The sequence below is a fragment of the Festucalex cinctus genome, chromosome 11 (genome assembly GCF_051991245.1).
Source record: "Festucalex cinctus isolate MCC-2025b chromosome 11, RoL_Fcin_1.0, whole genome shotgun sequence".
Classification (NCBI taxonomy): Eukaryota; Metazoa; Chordata; class Actinopteri; order Syngnathiformes; family Syngnathidae; genus Festucalex; species Festucalex cinctus.
The window spans coordinates 26056197-26076595 of NC_135421.1; the positions used below are offsets into that span (position 1 = coordinate 26056197).

At 39.3% G+C, this 20399-nt stretch overlaps 1 protein-coding gene across 4 annotated transcripts in view; it reads left to right on the top strand.

Annotated features, from left to right (window-relative positions):
- Window positions 1-18335, top strand: part of LOC144030062 (coiled-coil domain-containing protein 148-like) — a 32719-nt gene extending 14384 nt beyond the window's left edge. For all 4 annotated transcript variants that reach the window (XM_077535984.1, XM_077535983.1, XM_077535985.1 and 1 more), the window contains exons 6-15: window positions 21-172; window positions 1505-1600; window positions 1694-1869; window positions 1965-2103; window positions 6191-6397; window positions 14015-14155; window positions 15210-15328; window positions 15748-15865; window positions 16188-16322; window positions 16993-18335. In XM_077535984.1, the coding sequence (XP_077392110.1) occupies window positions 21-172; window positions 1505-1600; window positions 1694-1869; window positions 1965-2103; window positions 6191-6397; window positions 14015-14155; window positions 15210-15328; window positions 15748-15865; window positions 16188-16322; window positions 16993-17136 (1427 nt within the window). In that variant the 3' untranslated portion in view covers window positions 17137-18335. The remainder of the gene's footprint in view (window positions 1-20; window positions 173-1504; window positions 1601-1693; window positions 1870-1964; window positions 2104-6190; window positions 6398-14014; window positions 14156-15209; window positions 15329-15747; window positions 15866-16187; window positions 16323-16992) is intronic.
- The last annotated feature ends 2064 nt before the right edge of the window (window positions 18336-20399 follow it).

Below are 20399 nucleotides of genomic sequence, written 5' to 3' on the forward strand. Positions count from 1 at the left end.
TACTTCCATCTTGTTTTTAGAGGTGTGCCTCGAGAGGGACCGGAAGGCATTCCTAATGGGCACCGTGGCGCCACTTCATCAGCTGAAGGAGGACTTGTGCTTCAGGTTGGAGCAAGAGCAACATCAGGGAAACGGCACCCCTCAATCAAACTGGGAACAAGTGCAACATCAGGTATTTGTGGAAAGAGATGTGTCAGCACCACAGTATCCTCGACAAAGCTTATTTGAGCTTAATCTGCAGGACGCAAGTTGTAGGACAAAAGTGTCACATGTACAGTATAGCGCAGCAGTATACTAATACAACTTTGCACAATTACTTTCTGCTGTCTTCAATGTTTATCTCAGGTGTGTCAAATGGATTTTAATCATTTGAAAATATTCTTTTTTGTTATCTTTTTGCAGAGTAAGCTGAAATGTCCTAACAAAAATGAGCTCAAAATTCTTGCATCAAATCCTGAGTAACAGCCAAATTTCAGAATGTTCTGAAATTGTTAGAATTGTTCTCCTGACTGATTAGTGGGCCTTTGATTGACAATTCCTGGTAAATTATCGAAGCAAATAAGGCCAATTTCACTTTTTATTGTAAGATTGAAATCTTTTATTCTAGGTAGGGGTCTGCAACCTGCAGCATTGGAGCCACATGTGACTCTTTAGTGCCTCCCCTGTGGCTCCCTATTTATTTTTATTCTTTGATTAAAATATTCTTTAAATCAATTAACGATTACATTTTAAAAAATGAATAAATATACTGCGATTGGCTGGCAACCAGTTCAGAGTGTACCCCGCCTATTGCCTAGAGCCGGCTGAGATAGGCTCCAGCACCCCCCGTGACCCTTGTGAGGAATAAGCGGTCAAGAAAATGGATGGATGGATGAATAAATACATAATTAAAAAATGTCAGAGTCCAAATTTTTAAGGTGAAAGTATTAAAAATGTCCAAAAAGGAAGAGGAAACGCACATTACCATAAGACGTCCATGAATTTGACAAAAATGTCAGAGAATTTTATTTTTTAAAAATGCAGAAAATAAAATGTTCAATAAAATGTCCAAAAACAAGACATCCTAAACATTACCATAAAATTGCCACAAAAATCACCCACCCCCAGAAAAAAAAATTGACAATTGATATGAAAAAAGGCAGAAAAAATAAAATGTCAAAAAACCGAGTTGGATAAAATTACCATAGGTCCATAAAATTGCCAAAAATATCAGAAATTTGACAGAAAGAAAGACAAAAAAAGTCTAAAAATGTCTGAATTTTTTATTTTTTATTTTTTCAAAAATCGTAAAACTAAAGGTAGAAGAAAATGAATTGGATGCTGTATTTTTCTGCTATGGTGCAACTCTATTAGCGCTTAGGCCCTCAGTACATTAGACTAACACTAACACAATGTTTCCTTCCTCACAATCTTCAAAAGTTTTACAGCACCAGATAGATTTTATTTTTTTGGTTTGGCCTAAAATGGCTCTTTTGACAATAAAGGCTGCCGACCCCTGTTCTAGGTCAATATGGTAAAAGACCAGCAAGATTTCATAACGGCAAAGCTTCAAGAAGAGTACTATGACCTACAAGAGGAAGTTACAGACCTTACTTTGGAGGTATGCTTCTCCCTTCCTTATCACCAGCCATGCCAAAGCAAGGACGCAAATCCTCAAAGGTCAACATTATTATTCTCCTCCCCCCCGCTGTAGAAATATCTGCCAACCTTGGATAGCCCGGTGAAAGACGACATTCCAGCAGAAGTTTTGGAATCAGACTGCCCTTATCCGGAGCTGAAGGAGTCACTGATCCAGATTTTCCATTCGTTGTCAGAAATCCACAACGCTCGACTGCAGTGCCTTCACGAGCACCTGAAGAGAGCAGACAAGTCGGCCTGACATTTTTCTTACCTCAAGTACACAATGACATATGTGTTACGATAATTTGACTCCATTGATGTTTTTCACTTGTACCTGTTTTCAGATACTGTGGCTGGAGTCCGGATGACCACCTACGCTTCCATTTCACCTTGTCTCAATACACGCAAGACGTTCCCAACTACCGGGCACTATGCTTGCACATGCTTCAAAAGGTCTTCCCGGAGAAAGCCAAACACGATCTGGTAATGAGAATCACCTTTAACATCCCGACAGTTAGCACACCCTGCAACCTTATTTACAAAAAAAAACCCAACAACCTCCAAACCAGTTTTAAGCCAATTAAGGCATCATATTTAGTCATTTAAACCACGAAATGAAACTAAAACAGCACCACTGCTAAAAAGTTATGCATTAATTGAAAGTAGAGCGCCAGTCATTTTAAACTTTCTCCTTTTCATGCAGCTAATTAATGTAGCGAGGATATCTTGGTTATAATAGCCATATTTAGCTTTTTCATTTTGTGGAAATTATTTTCTTTTCTAAAGCAATTACAGTTTTAATGTCGCGCACCCTCAGGGATGTGCACACACACTAGTTTGGGAATCCCTCATCTGCAATATATACAATATAGTCACTACATTTGTGCACGTGTAATCTAATGAGATCAAGTCCTAAGCTAGTTTTAGCTTTTAGCTACATAACAGAAGGGCAAAATGATACATAAAGCGACATATTGTAAAAAGAATAACTGACCCTTAGCATCAAATTGTTGCTATATATAACTCTCTCGTTAGACTGCATGAAGATCAATGTTTTTGTCATTTAAAATGCATATTAGTCCCAGCAGGTTGTCACAGTCTAATGGACGAGTTGCTTGCATCATGGCTGAGTGTCACCATGACAACAGTCTTTTCTCGCTGTGTCACACCCACACCCACCCAGAGACCTCCTCATATCACATTCGCCTGCCCTGGATGCTACATTTAGATGCCGAGTTCAGCCCGTTCAGGGGGAGGGGGGAGTTGCGTCGAAGAAAATGTCAATTTAGCCTCTAGAATGAAAAAAGCCAGATGCTGTCAAGTAGGGCAATATGGTGATATTGCGATATGTAAACTGCCACAATATCATCGTCATTGTCATGTCATGATATTATAAGCAGCACATCTGTTAAAAAAAAAAGTCAAGTTGATTTCCATTTGTGCAGTTCTAGCACCCTCTGGTGGCTAGTTTTTTTTTTTTAGCACAGTTTTCACAAGGCATGTTTTGGCCCTTCTATGTTTAAAATCCACGCTGTTATCTGGCAATGTATCAATTTTATCATCCCTTATCATCTCCTACCTGTAGCTGAAGTCAGCGCTATGCATGTCAAAATGGAGGCAAAAATAGGCAAGAGCAAACTAATTGCAAATAGAATGTTAATTTTGGTCCAAATAGGGGGGGGGGAAATCCCTAATAAAGTTATGTTACATTGCTTTTCTAATCCCACAATTAGCCATACCAAGCCTTGAGTACATTTCAAAGTGTGCTTTCAATCAACTATAAAATGACTCTGCAATTTAATTAACGGACTGAATGAAAGACATGACTTTTGAGCTCATATTCGCCAACTTTGAATACCTCATCAAAGGTGAGTGGCTCGTTTGTGAGGTATTATCCTCAATTGCTCTTAACCGTGCCCTCGTGACAAGTAGGCCAGCAAAGCGGTGGCCGGATCGTGGAGTAATTTCCTCCTAAGGTTCCGTGTCGGGAGTGAGACTAAGCACCTCCAGTCTATCAAGGGAGCCTTTTTTTTTTTTTTTTTAGCTCCCCTCCTTGCATGGAGGCAGTCTTCATGGAGACATGACTTCACAGAGTGGCGCCGCTTGTGGCTGCAGCAGCTTGGTTGGAGTCTAGCTTTATATTTCAATTCCGTGGTGGACACTTATGTCAAAAAGTAAGGCAAGAAGTGGATTTGCACCTCTTTATAACATATTTAAACACACGTCCAGTCACAGTCACTGCAAACAATGAACTGCGATTTAGTAGGGCAGGGGTCTGCAGTCTGCGGCTCTATAATAATTATTATAATTATAAATGTCAATGTCCTTTTTTTTTTTTTTTTTTTCTTTTTTAAGTTGTCAGAAAAAGAGAGATGAAAGGTACATTAAAATGTTTTAACACTTGCCCAAAAATGTCCAAATAGGAAGAGGAAAAACTGAAAATTATCATAAAATGTCCATGAAATTGCCAAAATTGAATGAATTGAATCAAAAAAAGGCAGAAAAGAAAACATTCAAAAAGTAACCATTAAAGGCCCCCAAAACACAAGAGTAGAAAATTACCCTAAAATATCTTTAGAATTGCCAAAAAAAAAAAAGTCAGACATAATAATTTTAAAAAGGCAGGCAAGAAAATGTTCAAAAAGTAACCATAAAATGTCAAAAAACAAAAGAAAAATTTCTGAAAAGTACCATAAAGTGTCCACAAAATTGCCAAAAATGTCAGAAAGTTATAGCAAGAAAAGACAGAAAAATATTAACAAAAATAAATAAATAAATAAATAAAAAATATAAAAAAGCCATAAAATGGAAAAAAGTACAAAGGGAAGAGACAAAATTAACATATTATACATACCATAAAATTGCCAAAAAAGTAAAAGTATGTAAAAGTATAATTTATTTATTTTTTTAATCTAAAAACATAAGACAAAAAGCAGAAGAAAATGAAGGTCAAAGTATGCTGAATATTTTTTCTTTTATGGTGCAGCTCTAATTAGCTCTTGGGCCGCCATTGCATTAGACTAACATTAACACACTGTTTCGTTCATCACAAGGTTCGAATGCTTTGCGGCTCCAGACAGATTTTTGATCATTTATTTGGCCTAATTTGACTGTAGTAGAGGTTCACTGGAACCAATTTTAATACAGTTCCGATTAGTCAATAAGAAAATGATAAAGAATTAAGGGCAGAAGGTGGGATCTTCCACAAGTTTGACACTTTTATACATTAATAAACATGATTTGCTTCACAGCCGCTGGCGCTTGTGTTCCATTTGGCAGGCCCGTCGCTTGACTCATTTTCACGAAAGCCAGTCAGCCGTCTAATGCCTTCCCACCATCAGTTAGCTGCTATTAGCCCAGAGATGAATATCATTCCCTGTGTTCCGCAAAAGCAGCCAAGTGATGCAGCCACAGTGAGTCCTGACACAATGATGAATAGCATGTGGCGGCCCTCGCGCAGAAAAGAACTGCTTTTCTGCAGGACATTTCACAGCCAGGAAAGAGAGAGACTTATTATTATTATTATTATTATTTTTATTCACTGGCCTGGCTCAAATGGAGAAAGACTTTTCCTTATGGTCCTACTGCCTTTATTGCAGACTGTATGTCTTGTAGAATTGCTGTAAAAATGTTTGCTTCAATTTAGCACCAGGCCCCAGATGAAAACTTAGTAAGTCTATGAACTCCAGCACTCGACTTCAGAGTACTTGAAAGTCGCAACGCTTGTTTCCAATAATTAGTTAGCGAGTTCACCATTACTTTGGGAGACTTCACTTCAACGCTCCGCAACCTCTGCAACTCAGTCTCGAGTAAAATGAAGTGATGCTGCTTTCATGGATATTTTCAAAAACTCCTCACGCACCGTCTGCTCACTGAAGCGTACGTTCAACAAATACATTTTAAGTGCCCTTTGAAATTCTGTTAGGCGTCCTTGGCTCCCTTGAATGGCGATATTACTCATAAAAGGTGAAAGGTAAACTTAATGGGGCTGTCTGCCGGTTTCACTCAGGAAAATGCACTTTTTAAATACAGGATTTAAACAAACAAACTACTTCTCAATTTAAAAATATGGGCTTTTCATAACGTGTGGGGGTGATTTTGTCCTAAACCCCCACACCCCATTCACAGAAGCTTACGTGTGTGAATGAGTGAGTGAAGAAAAAGAAATCCGTGCGTGCTTTCAAATTGCCGCGGGAGTGACGTCACGCAGCCGACACGTTTGCCCGGCCCCGTTTGCGACACGCCAAGCGCCCGCTCTGCGATTGGCTGGAGGGGTGTCACTGTCTTTCCAAAGAAACGTCCCGCTGTTTCCAAAACAAACACAAAATGGCAAAATACAGGCTGGGGATGTGGGGGTTTACGACAAAATCACCACCAAAGATTAACATAAACACAGATGTGTAGACTGAGAGAAAGTTAAAGTGTGCACATCCTGTTTTTAAAAAGTGCATTTTCCTGAGTGAATCCAGCAGACTGCGCCTTTAATATTCCAATTTTTTTGTGATTACTAACGTTATTCATCAGCGCCCTTGTGTCACAACATTGTCTACGCCATCCCATGTTCTCCCAGATGGAGCACGAGCGTGCGTTGGCCAGGCAGCGCTTCACCCAGACTCAGATTAAGGCCCTGACCCTGCAGTGGGAGCAGGACCAGGAAGAGCTCCTGGCGAAAGCCTTGGCCACCCTGCAGGAGGCGAGGGATGCCTACCAGGAGGAGTTGGAGCTCCAAAGAGACCGCCAGCATCAGCAGGACATCTGCTTCCGCCTCCGAGAGAAGGTAGGTCTATAGGACAGAAATCATTGAGTATCTTTGACTACGTTATAAGTAAGTTGGTGCGATGGTGGTGAACAAGTTAGGCTAGAACGTATCATAATAATTAATGGCCTTGCTCACCACGAGTGGTCAACGATGGACGCAGCTGGCAGTCACAGTAACAAAAAACGGTTTCCCCGGGTCATTAAAAAGCATTAAAAGTCATGAAATGGATTTTGCTCTAATTAAATGACTTTGAGAAGCATTAAATATGATGTAGAGAGGCATTAAAATTTTGATTACAAGTTGTTCATAATTGATTTTACATACAACGTTGTGTAAATAAGTCACTATAATACAATTTAGCAATAAATGTGATTTAAAAAATATGATGTATTTGTGATGACTAGTAAGATAGCAATTTACAATGAACAAAATAGCCTGGAGTCCACCAGTTTGCTGAATTTGAAAAGAAAAATGTAGTGTTACTGTCACCACTAATGTCCAACATGAACACTAATGCCACCTAGTGGCATACAATTACCTCAACCACAATCTATGACTCAATGTTTCACATGCCTTTTAATCGTAAGTTAACTGTAAATTTCTGAATTACTTATTATAAAATTACTGTATCAAAAACAATTTTGCTCAAATTAAATTACTTTAAGATGCATTAAATACGATGTTGAGAGGCATTACAAATTTTATTAGAATTGTTCATAATTTATTTTACATACCACGCTGTGTAAATGAGTCATTATAACTTAATTTTGCAATAAATGTGATTTAAAAAATATGATGTATTTGTTGGGACTTATGACTCGTTGTAATATACAATGAACAAAATGGCCTGGAGTCCACCAGTTTGGTTCATGTTCCAAATCCAATTGCTCTGAATTTGAAAAGAAAAGTGTAGCGTTCCAGTAACCACTAATGTCCAACAGGATACACTAATGCCACCTAGTGGCAAACAATTACCTCAGCACAATTCTATGACTTTGTTTCAAACTACTTTTAACTATAAGTTAACTAACTTTATGAATTACAATGAAATTACTGTATGATGAATCTGCGATTGGCTGGCAACCAGTTCAGGGTGGACCCTGCTTACTGCCCAAAGCCAGCTGGGATAGGCTCCAGCACCCCCGTGACCATTGTAAGGAGTAAGCGGTTTAGAAAATGGATGGATGGATGAATGAAAAAAAGTAGAGTTGAACTTCAATCTGTCTAAAGTGGGATTTAATCATTACAGAGAAATTATAGCATTCCCAATTGTGGGAATTCTGTTCAACATTCCCACAATTGTACAAAATCAAATTTTCTATGGGGTAATTTGTAGTATAATCAATTCATGTTGTGTGAGATACTATTTCACATATTTTAATGCTGGAAATCCATATTTGTTACAGCAAAATAAAGCTAACAGACAAAACTTGCATCTTTCATGCCCAGACGGCAAATGAACAAAACTCCTGAATCAAGGTTGATTTGAGTTCAGATAGGCTCCAACTCCCCGCAACCGTGAACAGGGTCAACAAAATAGAAAATAGATCGATGAATGCTTGTGTTTCTGAAATTTGAATGAGGGTGCGGGGCCACCCTGTTTGCGCATCTGCCCACAGCACCCGGCCGGCTGTGTGACAAGCATCTCGGGCTTTTGCTGCCACTTGGGATGAGCCGTTAACGACAAACAAGCTAATAAAGGAAGAGCCCGCAAACATTGACGCCGCCGTCTCAGAGGACTGCCTGTTGGCATTCACGCGGCAACCTTGTTACTCATGTAAACAAATCTGTTTTTGTGTGCTGTTGATTCAGCGCTCGCAGTTGGTTTGCCAGTTTCGGAATGATACTTGCGCCCCGTGGCTTGTTTGATAACTGTGTCTTGTCAAGAAAGAACAGCTTCAATTGAATTTCTGGTTACGGGCTCCCCATTAAACTGAAGGTCTCGACATCTCGTCATTTTTACTCATAGATTCAGTCAAAAGTCAATTGAGGCTGGATTTGCACTGCAGGTTTGAATATCCTGTGCCTATATTGACTTTATATTTATTTGCTTATTTTTCCATGATGTGTGGGTGTTTTTTTTATATGTTTATTTGTGCTGTTTGGCAGGCGCGGGTGTGTATGTCTTCAATTATGCATTTCAATGACGCCAAGCTGACATTTACAAAATACTGTATATACAATTGGCCTCCACTGCACTCGTTTTGGCAACTTTTTTTTTTATGGCTAGAACCGTTATATAAGCATTCCTAGCGGATTAAGAGGTGTGTCCCAATATTTTTGTCTGATTTTGTTCCAAAAATGTATTAGTAAACTACTGCATATTTGTAGTTTGGCATTTGCGAGTTTACCTATTCTCTACTTTTTTCTTTTTTTTTTAAGCTTATTTGCTCCCCAAAAATTATAAACACGCTCTATTTTAAATATTGTCATGGTCCCAAAAACATATTTACACTTTTCTTTTCTTTTTTCGGGGGGGGGGGGGGGGGGGGGTGTTTTTTAATGGTAGAGCATACAGAAGGCTTTGATGCAGTGTCTGACCTGAAGAGGTTGCTTAAAGCAATGGTAGTTATTACAAAAACCTGCCAGCAGGTGGCAGCAGAGTATAAGAGATCAAACAGGGTCATGTTGCAATAAGCTCTTTTCCCCACTGTTTTCAGCAGGTTTGTGAATAATGATAAAACTTAGCTGTATTCTAATGATAATTGCTGCAAAACTGATACAAATATACATTTTTTTTTCCCTGATGAAAGAAGAGATCTTTCTTTTGGTAGGTTCCATGTTTTTATAAGAGCCAAGGAACTCCATTGAAGTTAGTTGAGGAGCTAATTTTAGACAAAAAAATAGTTCTTTGTCACCATTCTAGTGCCAAAGAACTTTGTTGATGTAAGTTGAGGAGCTTCATGAAAACAAAAGTAGGGCTTTTCCTCTCCGTGTTGGTGACAGGAGTACCAAATCTTATATTGTTTGAAAGTCAGCACAACTTCATCTGTTTACCCTGAACTTATTCCCTCTGACTTCTCTCTCTCCATCGCTTGCCCGCCTCGCACGCACTCACTCCACTCGCCGAGTTGCTCCGAACCAGCTATCGATTTGCTTTACTCCAGTAATGACTGGAGAAGCTGCACTGGTTAGCATAAGACAACTGTAAATCCTCGTACAGCTAAATTGCAAGCATTCATCCAAGTAACTCTAATCACAGGTTGGGGTCAGTCTAGAAAAAGGTTCAGGTCTGTCTGTGCCCGCCTGTTGCTCTGGAGTCTAGACAAGTAATTGTTGCAATATGTAAAGTAACCAGTGGTGGGCTGCCTTTGCTAATCCTCCACTGGATCCTTTTGGAAAGCTGTTATGGTTTGCTTCTCAGCTCATCAGGAAGGCTGTCCTCAGGAATAAATCCTCTCAAATTGATTTCAGAGCGCTACTGGCTGTAATGTTGCATCATGCTGCCAGTTGCTCAGCCTGACTGTGCTTTGGTTTCAAAAAAAACATGAGATACAGTTGACTTCATGTCACTTCATGTTAAGGCTGGGCAATAAATCGGATTAATACCATTTTTGCCATTTTAAAAATGGAATCGTTGAAAATTTGCTAAATTGTGTAATCGAATTTTGTTTTCTGGATTATTAAAATTTGTTACTTCCAAACTTTATTGTGAGTTGTAATTTTACACAAGTGGCAAAATGCTGGATGAATTTCAAGTGTAACTAAACCTTAAACATTTCTTGACAATAATATCTTATATGTGACATCACTAGTCTAAACATGACATTCTGATTAATACACTTTTGGAATATGATTTATGAAGCAAAATTCTGCCATTTTTATCCATCTCAGTGGGCAGCCATTTTGCCACCTGTTGTCGACTGAAATCAATGTTGCACAGGTCTCAGGTAACAACTAATCACAGCGCAGCTTCAGAAAACAGGTGAGCTGTGATTGGTTGTTGGCTGAGCCCTGAGTAGCATTGATGTCATCTTCACTTGACAGCAAGTGGCAAAATGGCCGCCGCCTGAGATGGATAAAAACATATGGATTTTGCTGCTTAAGTCATATTCCACTAACGCAATATTAACAAGAATAACATCTTTTAGACCAGTGGGGCTGCATAGAACATATTGTCCCCCAAAAATTGTTTGACTTCCATTTTAATTTTGCCATTTAAGCACAAACTATCAATGTTAAGTTTATGTTAATACTGATTTAGAATCAGTATACATTAGTGTTGTCTGTCATATTTTTTATTTTATTTTTTTTAAATAAATGAACCCTTTATTTTATTTTTTGGCCATATCGCCCAGCCCTAGTTTCATGCTAATTTTTGCTTATAATGGCTGCCATTGTTCTAGTTTCTGTACATTACTGCTTTTGTATGTATTATTCTTTTTTTTTGCCCTTTGCTTTCATTCACTCCCACTTATTTCACACTTCCTAGACGCTTCGATAAGTAAATAGGTTTTATAGATAGTAAATAAAGGGGTGTTGAAGTGGGAAAGCAACAGCAAACTAAGACAAAAGGTGTTCAAGATATGCAATATTATTTCAAAAACTAAAAGACGCATTTCAGTGGCGAGGGAGGCTTGTTGAAAACATCTCATCAGATCTCACGTCACATCTCTTATCAGAATCATAATGAACAATAAACCTCTCTCTATTTTTTTTTTTTTTTTTTTTTTTTTTTTTTTTTTTTTTTTTTATAAAGAGCTCAGAATTGTTCATTCGGTAGTCTTACCGATTCAACGTCTTGTCATCATTGCTCTTTTTTTTTTTTTTGTGTATGTGTGCGTGCGTTTGCGTGTGTGCGTTTGCGTGCGTGCGCGTGCGTGCGTGTGCGTGCGTGCAAATACGTATAAATTTATACTCATTCATTCACCTAAAACCTTATAAATATCCCATTACCCTTCGCCTTAACCAGGTACTTCAGAATCTTGCCAGAGTCGTGAGGTTTAAATGGTCAGGAGACCAGAGAAAAGGTCAGAAAAAAAAGAAATAAAGAGAAAAGAAAGGTAAATCAAAGTGAAATCCAGCACCGACCAAACACTTCCTGCCTTCCCCATGATTACAAAATCAAAGTCTTACGCCAACCCCGGAAGCCTCTAAATTCCAGCAAATTTAGCGAACAATAAACCTCTCATGTCTTGCTATAAGTGGCCAAACGTTTGCACAGAAATCAGTACATCAAGTCTCCGATAAATGCTTTCCACTCGCTGCTTTTGCTGCATCCGCCACTAGATGCCTTTTCTTCATTTTTCATCATCTTTTACTTTTGGTCAGTTTGAAGTTATTTCAGCGATAACAAATTGTAGGAGGTTGATGACTTTGAAGGATTCCTCAGCTCCTCTCGTTGCCATTGTCCTTTTGATTTCATCCCTTTTAACAAGTTTGTCAACCGTGAGTCACCGACTTATTAGTACGCGTGTGAGTAACTCCAGTAGGCGTGACACTTGTAATCTTTGTCGATGCTCGTAATTGGCAATTTTGCTCACGCGCCTTCCTGAACTGATTCACTCTATTATACCATGTAAAGTCTTGTCAATTAGACACGCAGTAGAAAGTTCCAAAAGCTGCTGTGACTGAAGACGTCAACGTACAATTAAGGTTTTGTACAGGCTGCGGCGCACAGATAAAAAAAAATGAGGCCATCATTCTTTTGTTCCTTTGACAGTCTTAACACTGCTGCATAAAAGAAGACTGCCGGCTTCCCTTTATTTCATACAACATTGCATTATAGAGAATTAATACTTTAGGCTCTTCAGGGGCTCTTTGTGTGCTCTGAATTAGATTTAGACATGCATTACATTCAGAAACTGCTCTTTTTACAGTAGATTCCAATATTCAAGCTACAGTATAGTTGACCGGTACATAGATGCTGGCTAATTGTGGCAAAGGGAGTGATTTATTTATTTATTTATTTATTTATGAATGTATGTATGTATGTATGTATGTATGTACAATTCTTTTATGCACTTTTTTTTTTTTTGAATACACTTTTTCTATTTTAAAGATACTATTTTTTTATTTATTTTATTTTATTTTTTTTTTACATTTTTTTTGTACACATTTTCTATTTTACGGGTACAATTTTTTTTTACGTATTTTTTATTTATTTTTTTAACAGGTACAATTTTTTTTTTCTAGGTACAAAATCACACCTTTAACAGATACAAATGTATAGTTTTTTCTACAGGTACACCTTTTGTTTTTATTTTTTTATTTATTAATTTTTTTATATATACTAGTTACTTTTGTACCATATTTATCTCCATAGTTTAGGGTTGTATCAGTCAAAATCAAAAATGGGAGTTTTGGGGTGGGCTTAAAATGGATCTATGACGTCTACAGACGTCAATGGCAGTGAATGAGTTAATAATGTTTGTAATGATTTTGTTATCGTTACCTAATTTCTACTCCTAAAATCCCATAAACCACACAAGTGTTTTAAATGTCTTGACGAGTATTACGTGTCCAAGTCGTGGTTTAATGGAGGCTTGTGTGAGTTCCCTGCTGCTTTCTCTCAGACAGTCAACACGTGCGAAAGCCTTGATGATACCGCCTGGCGCTAATCCGCGCTGGAGCGTTTTAATTTGCAGCCCATTCCTGTGGGCACCTTCTAGCGCTCTCCTCTTGATAGGCCCGAGAATCTGTCTGCGAGCTCGGAATGCCGCACTTGAATAGCCGGCACGCCACAGAGAGCCTGCTGCATAACGAGCCTGTCACTCACAGGGAAAAAATGTTGCAACGTGCGTGTGTGGCGAGTGAGTGTGCTGACAAAAGTTATGTCAGTGTCTTGATTGGTGAGAGAGAGGCTTGTCCTTGAAAACATGAACATTTAATTAGACATAAAATTATTATTATGATTTATTTTATTTTTTTTCAAAATTGCAGCCAAAAATTTTATTCACTTCATTTGGATGTCGATTTAATTTTGATTAATTGTTTAGCCCTAATATACAGCGTATTTTCTCTCACAAGGCTTAATGTTTGTCGTTAACATTTCAATACTTGAACGCTTGATGTTTTTTTTTTTAAGTTGAATAACTCTTGACTCCGGTGAGTAAATAAGGACGTTAACTCATTCACTCGCCGCCATTTTCACAGAAGCAATCCCGTTCCCTCCCGGCTGTTTTACTGGATTTTGACTGATTTTGCAAGGCCCACAGAATATTGTGTTCTATTGCTATAAAAGCATGGAACCTATCAAAAGAAAGATTAAAGTCTCTTCTTTCATCAGGAAAAAAGTGTGTTTCTGTTTCCGTTTTGCAGCAATTAGCATTAGAAGAGAGCTAAGTTTCATCAGTTTTCGCAAATCTATTTAAAATTGTAAGTAATTGAGCTTTTTTTCTACATGGCCCTGGTTGATCTCTTTTGCTCTGCTGCCACCTGCTGGCCATTTGTGTAATAACTACCATTTCTGCAACTGTTCTTTGCAGTTGAGAGGCTGCATCAAAGCCTTCTGTATGCTCTAGCATAGAAAAAAAAAAAAAAAAAAATCGTATAAATGCGTCTTTGGGACACTTAGAGCATTAAAAAAAAACGTATTTATACGTTATTGGGAGTAAATGAGTTCAGTGCTCCGACTTCATCCTGAAGTGGTTGTATTTGTTCAATCCAAGCTCTGTGTTTCGTGTGTGTTTCCAGCTGCAGCAGTGGCGGGCCCATCAGGAGGAGGTGGCCGAGCTGCAGGCGGCCATCGCAGCCAGACAGCAGGAGGAAGCCGAGGCCATTTTGAAGAGGGAGCAAGAGAAAGAGGCCGCCTTGCGGGCACATCAGAAGGAAAAGGTGAAGCGCTCACGCACAGTCCCTGAGGGTGTACATTCAGAATTGAAGACGTTTCAGAAATGCTCATGTTGTGCATATAAAAAGTCTACACACCCCTATTGAAATGCCAGGTAATCGTGTCCTTTTTCGATCAGTATTGTGACTTACAACCTTTACAACTCAATTGGGGGGGTGAGAAGGGAAGTGTAACGAAACATATGATGGAAATGTGGTTGCACAAGTTTGCACACCCCTAATGGCTGGTAATGTGGCTATGTTCAGATCACATTGAAACTCGTTCAAATGAGTCAACAAACGCCTGCTACTGTTTATAGTGCTTCTGATTAACGGCAAATAAAGTTCAGCTGTTCTAGTAGGTTTTTTTGTTTTTGTTTTTTTTCTTTCTCCCCAACTTTTTAAAGAAAAGGAAGAACCCACATAACACCCAATTTAGGGGGGTTGTTTTGTGGGCTCTTAATTTAATTGGACTTTTATGGTTAAATAACTTAAAAGGTTAGGTTGGTCCATTCTTGACCCAATTTGGGTTATTTTATGACCTAACTGTTTTTTGAGGGGTTTTTTAGTGCAAAAACGTTTGCATTTGAACAGGGGTGTGTAGACATGTTATACCCACTGTAGGCCTATATCTCTGCGGTTTATGTGCCTGATGCTTACATTGTATAATAAAAATAAAGCGGAATGACAAGTTGCGAGGTATTTTCCCAGCAATACGTTTATCGTGCTTACAGACAAACTTCCCCTGAAGAGGAACATAATCATGCATTAGTGTGACAATTTAATTAGGTGTAAGTACCCTTGGGCTGAGACACTATGATAAATGAGAGCATTTACCCTGCATTTGATTCCTCATAATTTACCACAATCATCGGCCAGACATTGAAATATCATCTCATTTTCTGTATTTACATTTAATCTGATTCTGGCACGGTCGCAATCAATAGGACGCGAGACCGCTACGAGCCGTGCGTAAGTCAGATTAGGGGGCCGACGTCACCGGCCGTTCCTCGGGGCTGTTTTTTGTTCGTAAACGTCAGCGCTACCGTTCTTCCCTCAGCTCCGGAAATTTCATTTGGAGCAGCAGAGGAGGAGGGAGGAGTTGGAGCAAAGGGATCAGGAGAGGCTGGCCAAACTGAGGAGCGCCATGGAGGAACAGGGCAGGCAAGATCGAGAGAGGTGAGCAATGCATTGTGGGATTTGGAGTTTTCATCTTGCTTGTATTCCCGTTCGTTAATTATCATATTTTATGTGTTGCTCAGTCACTTTAATGCTGAATTTCCATCAGCCGATAAGACCTTTTTATGAACGCATTCAGCCAAACATGATTTGTTTTGTATTTCGATCACCCTCCACACTCCATAATCCGCTTCAGATGCGACAGTGAATGAAAGGCGGACTCATGAGGCCTGCGGGGTATAAAAACAGATGATAGGAGAGCAGTAACAGTGACAGCCTCATAAAAAGCTCCAAAGCTTGGAGGTGTTGCGGTATCAGGAGCGACGTGTGTAACGTGTGAGATTGCGGCACAGCGGCAGATGGAAGGGAGGGGACGTTTGCTGGGTCTTAACGTCTTCACCCCTCCGCTCTCTCCCCAGGGTCCGCTTCCGGGCGGAGATGCTGCAGCGGCGCCAGGAGGCGAGGGAGGCGTGCGAGCTGGAGCGTCAGAGGGAGGAAGCGGAGCGACACAGCCGTTTGGAAGCGCTCCGAAACCAGGTGGATCATTATGTGCTGTTAACCCTCTCAAAGCCATTGATTCGATCTGTCGCTGGAATTGACCCGTTAAGTCTTTTAGTCTGTTCTGTGTTGGGGCAACACTGCCACCATTTGGTCACAAGTGGGATTGCACTTTTAGTCACAGAAAAATCGACGCAAATCATAAAGAGAGGCAAAGAAGGCCTAAGTGAACTAAAATAAAGACAAATTAAAATATTCAATTTTTCTGTTTGATTGTGAAAGTGCAGCAAATTATTTACATTTTTTTTTTTTTTTTTTAAATGTATGCACATTAATTAAAAGTAAATTATGTTGTCCTCAGGTGGCAGTGGTGGCAGAGTCCGACGCAGACAGGATGATGGGAGGCACTCAGTCTTGGCGACATCGATACTCGACCGTCACAGAATTTGATATCCAGAGGCCTCTCTTTGGAATCCACACATACACGGACGCTCAGGTGAAATTTCTTCTTCTTGGATTAGAATAAAGTGACGGACAGTGAGCTTACCCTGAGAGATTAGTATAAAATTCGTTCATTTTATGTAGGAAAAGTTCTGAAGTTATTTACATTTTAAGACATAGGGGGTGTGTAGACTTTTTATATCAACTGTTTGTTTTGAGTGCCTGAAATGACATTAGCAGCTTTTGAAAAGCTGCTGTACCTCACATGAAACCCTTTGGCACCCTCTAGTGGAGAGTTTGAAAAGCGTGTTTTGTTTTGTTTTGAGTTTTTTCCTTTGTCACTTGTATATGAGCTCCAAATATTTTCAAGCACCACCTGTTTCAAGTTTTTTTCTGTTTTGTCATTTATGTTTTGCTCCATCCTGTTTTGCAAATGGTCGCTGACCTGCACAGTGGCATTTATTGTGCAAGCTATTTGGCGGCTTAAACAATGTTTGTCCTGATTTTTTGCAAACAGTTCGGACCAGCCTTGAGCTCAAAGCCGCCGGCGCAGTCTGTGGTTGTTCTCATGCAACACTTACGAATGATTTTCTAACTTGGAGGAACTTCTCCCTAAAATGCGATAGATGAGTGATTAATCATCAGGCATGAAATGACTTGCAAACACTGTTAGATGTCAGCCCGAGTGTGAACGCTGAATTGTTGCAATCTCTTCTGTTGTGCAGATTGTCGCCGATCCCAGATTGCGGGTCGAGCAGGCCCTGAGGAATGCTGGCTTGCACCACACACAGTACGCCCGAGAGGTCCTGGCCAACATTAAGCCCCCCAAACTGCCACGACGAGACACCAAATCTGAACTCCAGTTTTAAGCAAGCAAGCGAGAACGACATTATACAATTGATCCCAAAATGATCATTCCCTGGCCAAATGGTTTCAAACGGGGGATGATGCAAGATAGTGAGAAAAGTTGTGGAAGAAACGTTTATGAATTATTAATATCCCTCTTTCGAGGTAACGCAATCTTTGAATTCAAGCCGTTTTAATGCCAATGGAGGACTCAAATGCACAGAAGCTTTCACATACACACAAAAAAATAAATTTCAGGGTTTATTTATTTATTTTTATTTTTTGAGAGCTCAGTATTGCTCTTCCGGTAGTCTTACCAATTCAACACGTCATCATCATTGCTCTCTTTTTTTTTTTAAATTAATGATTTATTCTTTTTATTTTGTGTGCATGTGTGTGAGTTTGTGCTCTTTAATTCATCTGAAACCTAAAAAAAAATAAATCCCATACCCTTTACCGTTAACCGGATACTTCAGTCCCGCCAGACAAGAGTTGTGAAGTTGCACAGAGGACCAGAGGAAGGATCAAAGGAAAGAAAGATGAAACAAAGTGAAATCCGTCACCAACCAGACACCACCCACTGTTACAAAACCAGAATCTTTCACCAACCCCCAGAAACCTCTAAATTGCAACAGATTAGGAAGATCTCAAGAGACCAGAGGAAAAAACTAAAGGAAGGATAGATGAAGCAGAGTGAGATCCACAGACAACAGCCTCCACTGATGCAGCGACCTTTCAGGGTTTCAAACTACTGAGAGTGGGGGTCAATTGGGAGCGAGACACAGCCGCCAAGTCCAAAATACAACACAATACACACACATTGTGCTTCACAACATATTTATAGTTTCACATGAACCACGGATGAAGTCATGCGATGGTGATTTCACGACATCACGCAAAGCTCCCTCATACATTCATGCTGAATGGCAAGCAGATAAAACGTATTCCAACTTATGACAACACTATTTTTCTTTTTTTTACATTCTGTTGTTTTTAAGTGTGTTTTGATAGGTGATTATACACATAGGATAGACAGATTTGCTCAAATGACCTCTCCACTTTTATATATAATGGGCTGTGCATGAATTATCCAACCAGCAATGTTATTTTTATTGCTGCTTGTTAATTTTGATGCTTAAGATTGGGAAAGGGAGAGTAATCCATGGGCACAAACATTTGAATGAATTATAAAAAAATAAATAAAAAAAACTATAGAAAGCCAGTTGTACTGATTTCATTTATATTGCAGCAGTATTCTTTTTGTTTGCACTGTTTTGCACAAGGGAACGCTAACATTTATTTCTGACCAGATTTGCACAATAAATGATATCTTAATTGTGTTTTGATTTATTGAGCTTCTCTAATGGAATATATAATCAGCTGTTCAGAAAGTATTCATTATATTCATATTCATATATAGCATATAGTGATATGTACCGTGAAGGGATGCAATTGATATCGTGACATAAATTTCGGGCCATATCAGTGCTTCACAGAATAGATGAGATATTTATCAAGTCAAGTAAGCCAAACGTAATACACCTTTCACCACTAGAGGTTGCTAAAAGTCAACAAAAATCACTACCAATACAAAATAACAAAACTATAATACGTATTACACAACGCCGACAGTGTTTATTGCATAATGTATAGTTTCCTTATGCTGCTCCGTTAAAACAGCTCTGGCGCCACCTTGTGGTTCAGGAGTGTAAACACTACCAGTATACTAAGCGGTATATGGATGGATGGATGAGTAACTTTAAGTACCGTAAGCATACACAGTATATGGATTCTGGTTGATACGCGGAGCCCCTCTTGTATCAAGGTATGTGTCATATCTTAATACAGCCCCTTAATTAATGCAGTGGTCCTCAACCCTGGTCGTCAGGTACCGATGTCCAGCCTGTTTTCATGTCCATTTACCATTTGTGTTGGCTCAGCTGCAAGAAATCCAAACAGGTCGACAAAACAGTTCACGCTCTCTTTCGGCTCGAGGGTAACACAGAACACCATCACCCTCTACTGGTATCTAGCGGTATAACACTTGAGTCACTACACAACAGTTTGAAAAAATATATATATTAGGGGTGTGAATTGCCTAGTACCTGACGATTCGATTCGTATCACGATTCACAGGTCACGATTCGATTCGATACCGATTAATCCCGATACGAATTTATAAGTCGATTGTTGCGATTTGTTTCCATTCAAATTTAGAAAATACTATCAGTAAATTTGTACATGTACACTGTAAGATTTGTATGAATATATTTATCTAAAACTTGAGGCTTATAACCGTGAGCCACTGTACACAAACAGTTTGCAATCTGTTTCACATTTGAACAGCATTAAAATAAAAATATTAAGGCTTAATGTGCCGTTCATATAACATTCTTCCATGCTCAAGGTGTGAATCCTAAAAAAAAAAAAATCGATTCTGCCGATTATTGAATCGATTCGAGAATCGCGCGATGTAGTATCGCGATATATCGCCGAATCGATTTTTTTAACACCCCTAATATATATATACTGTTTATTGTGGGTACAGATTAGCAAATAAATGAATAAATCATACCTTGGCACCAGAGGGCCTCCGTACTTATCTGAACTCCAAATATTGTCAGGCGCCACCTGTTTCTTTTTTCTTTCTTTTATTTTTTTTCTTTGTTATTTATGTTTTGCGTCATCTTTCCAAATGATCGCTGACCCGCACGGTGGCATTTATTATGCAAGCTGTTTGGCGGCTTAAACAATGTTTGCCCTGATTTTTTTTCGCAGACTGTTCTGACCAGCCTTGAGCTCAAGGCCGCCGGCGCAGTCTGTGGTTGTTCTTACGCAACAATGACTAATGATTTTCTAACTTTGAGAAAGTTCTCCCTAAAAATGCCAACCAGCGAGAGATGAGTGATTGATTAATCATCAAGCATGAAATGACTTTCAAATATGGGATGGTCAGGCGTGAAGTGTGAAAGTTGAATTGTTGCCTTCTCTTCTGTTGTGCAGATTGTCGCCGATCCCAGATTGCGGGTCGAGCAGGCCCTGAGGGATGCTGGCTTGCACCACACACAGTACGCCCGAGAGGTCCTGGCCAACATTAAGCCCCCCAAACTGCCACGACGAGACACCAAATCTGAACTCCAGTTTTAAACAAGCAAGTGAAAACGACATTACAATGTATCCCTAAATGATCATTCCCTGGCCAAATGTTTTCAAATGGGGGATGATGCAAGATAGTGACTAAAGGTGTGGAAGAAATGTTAATGAATTATTAAAGGAACAGTTCGGA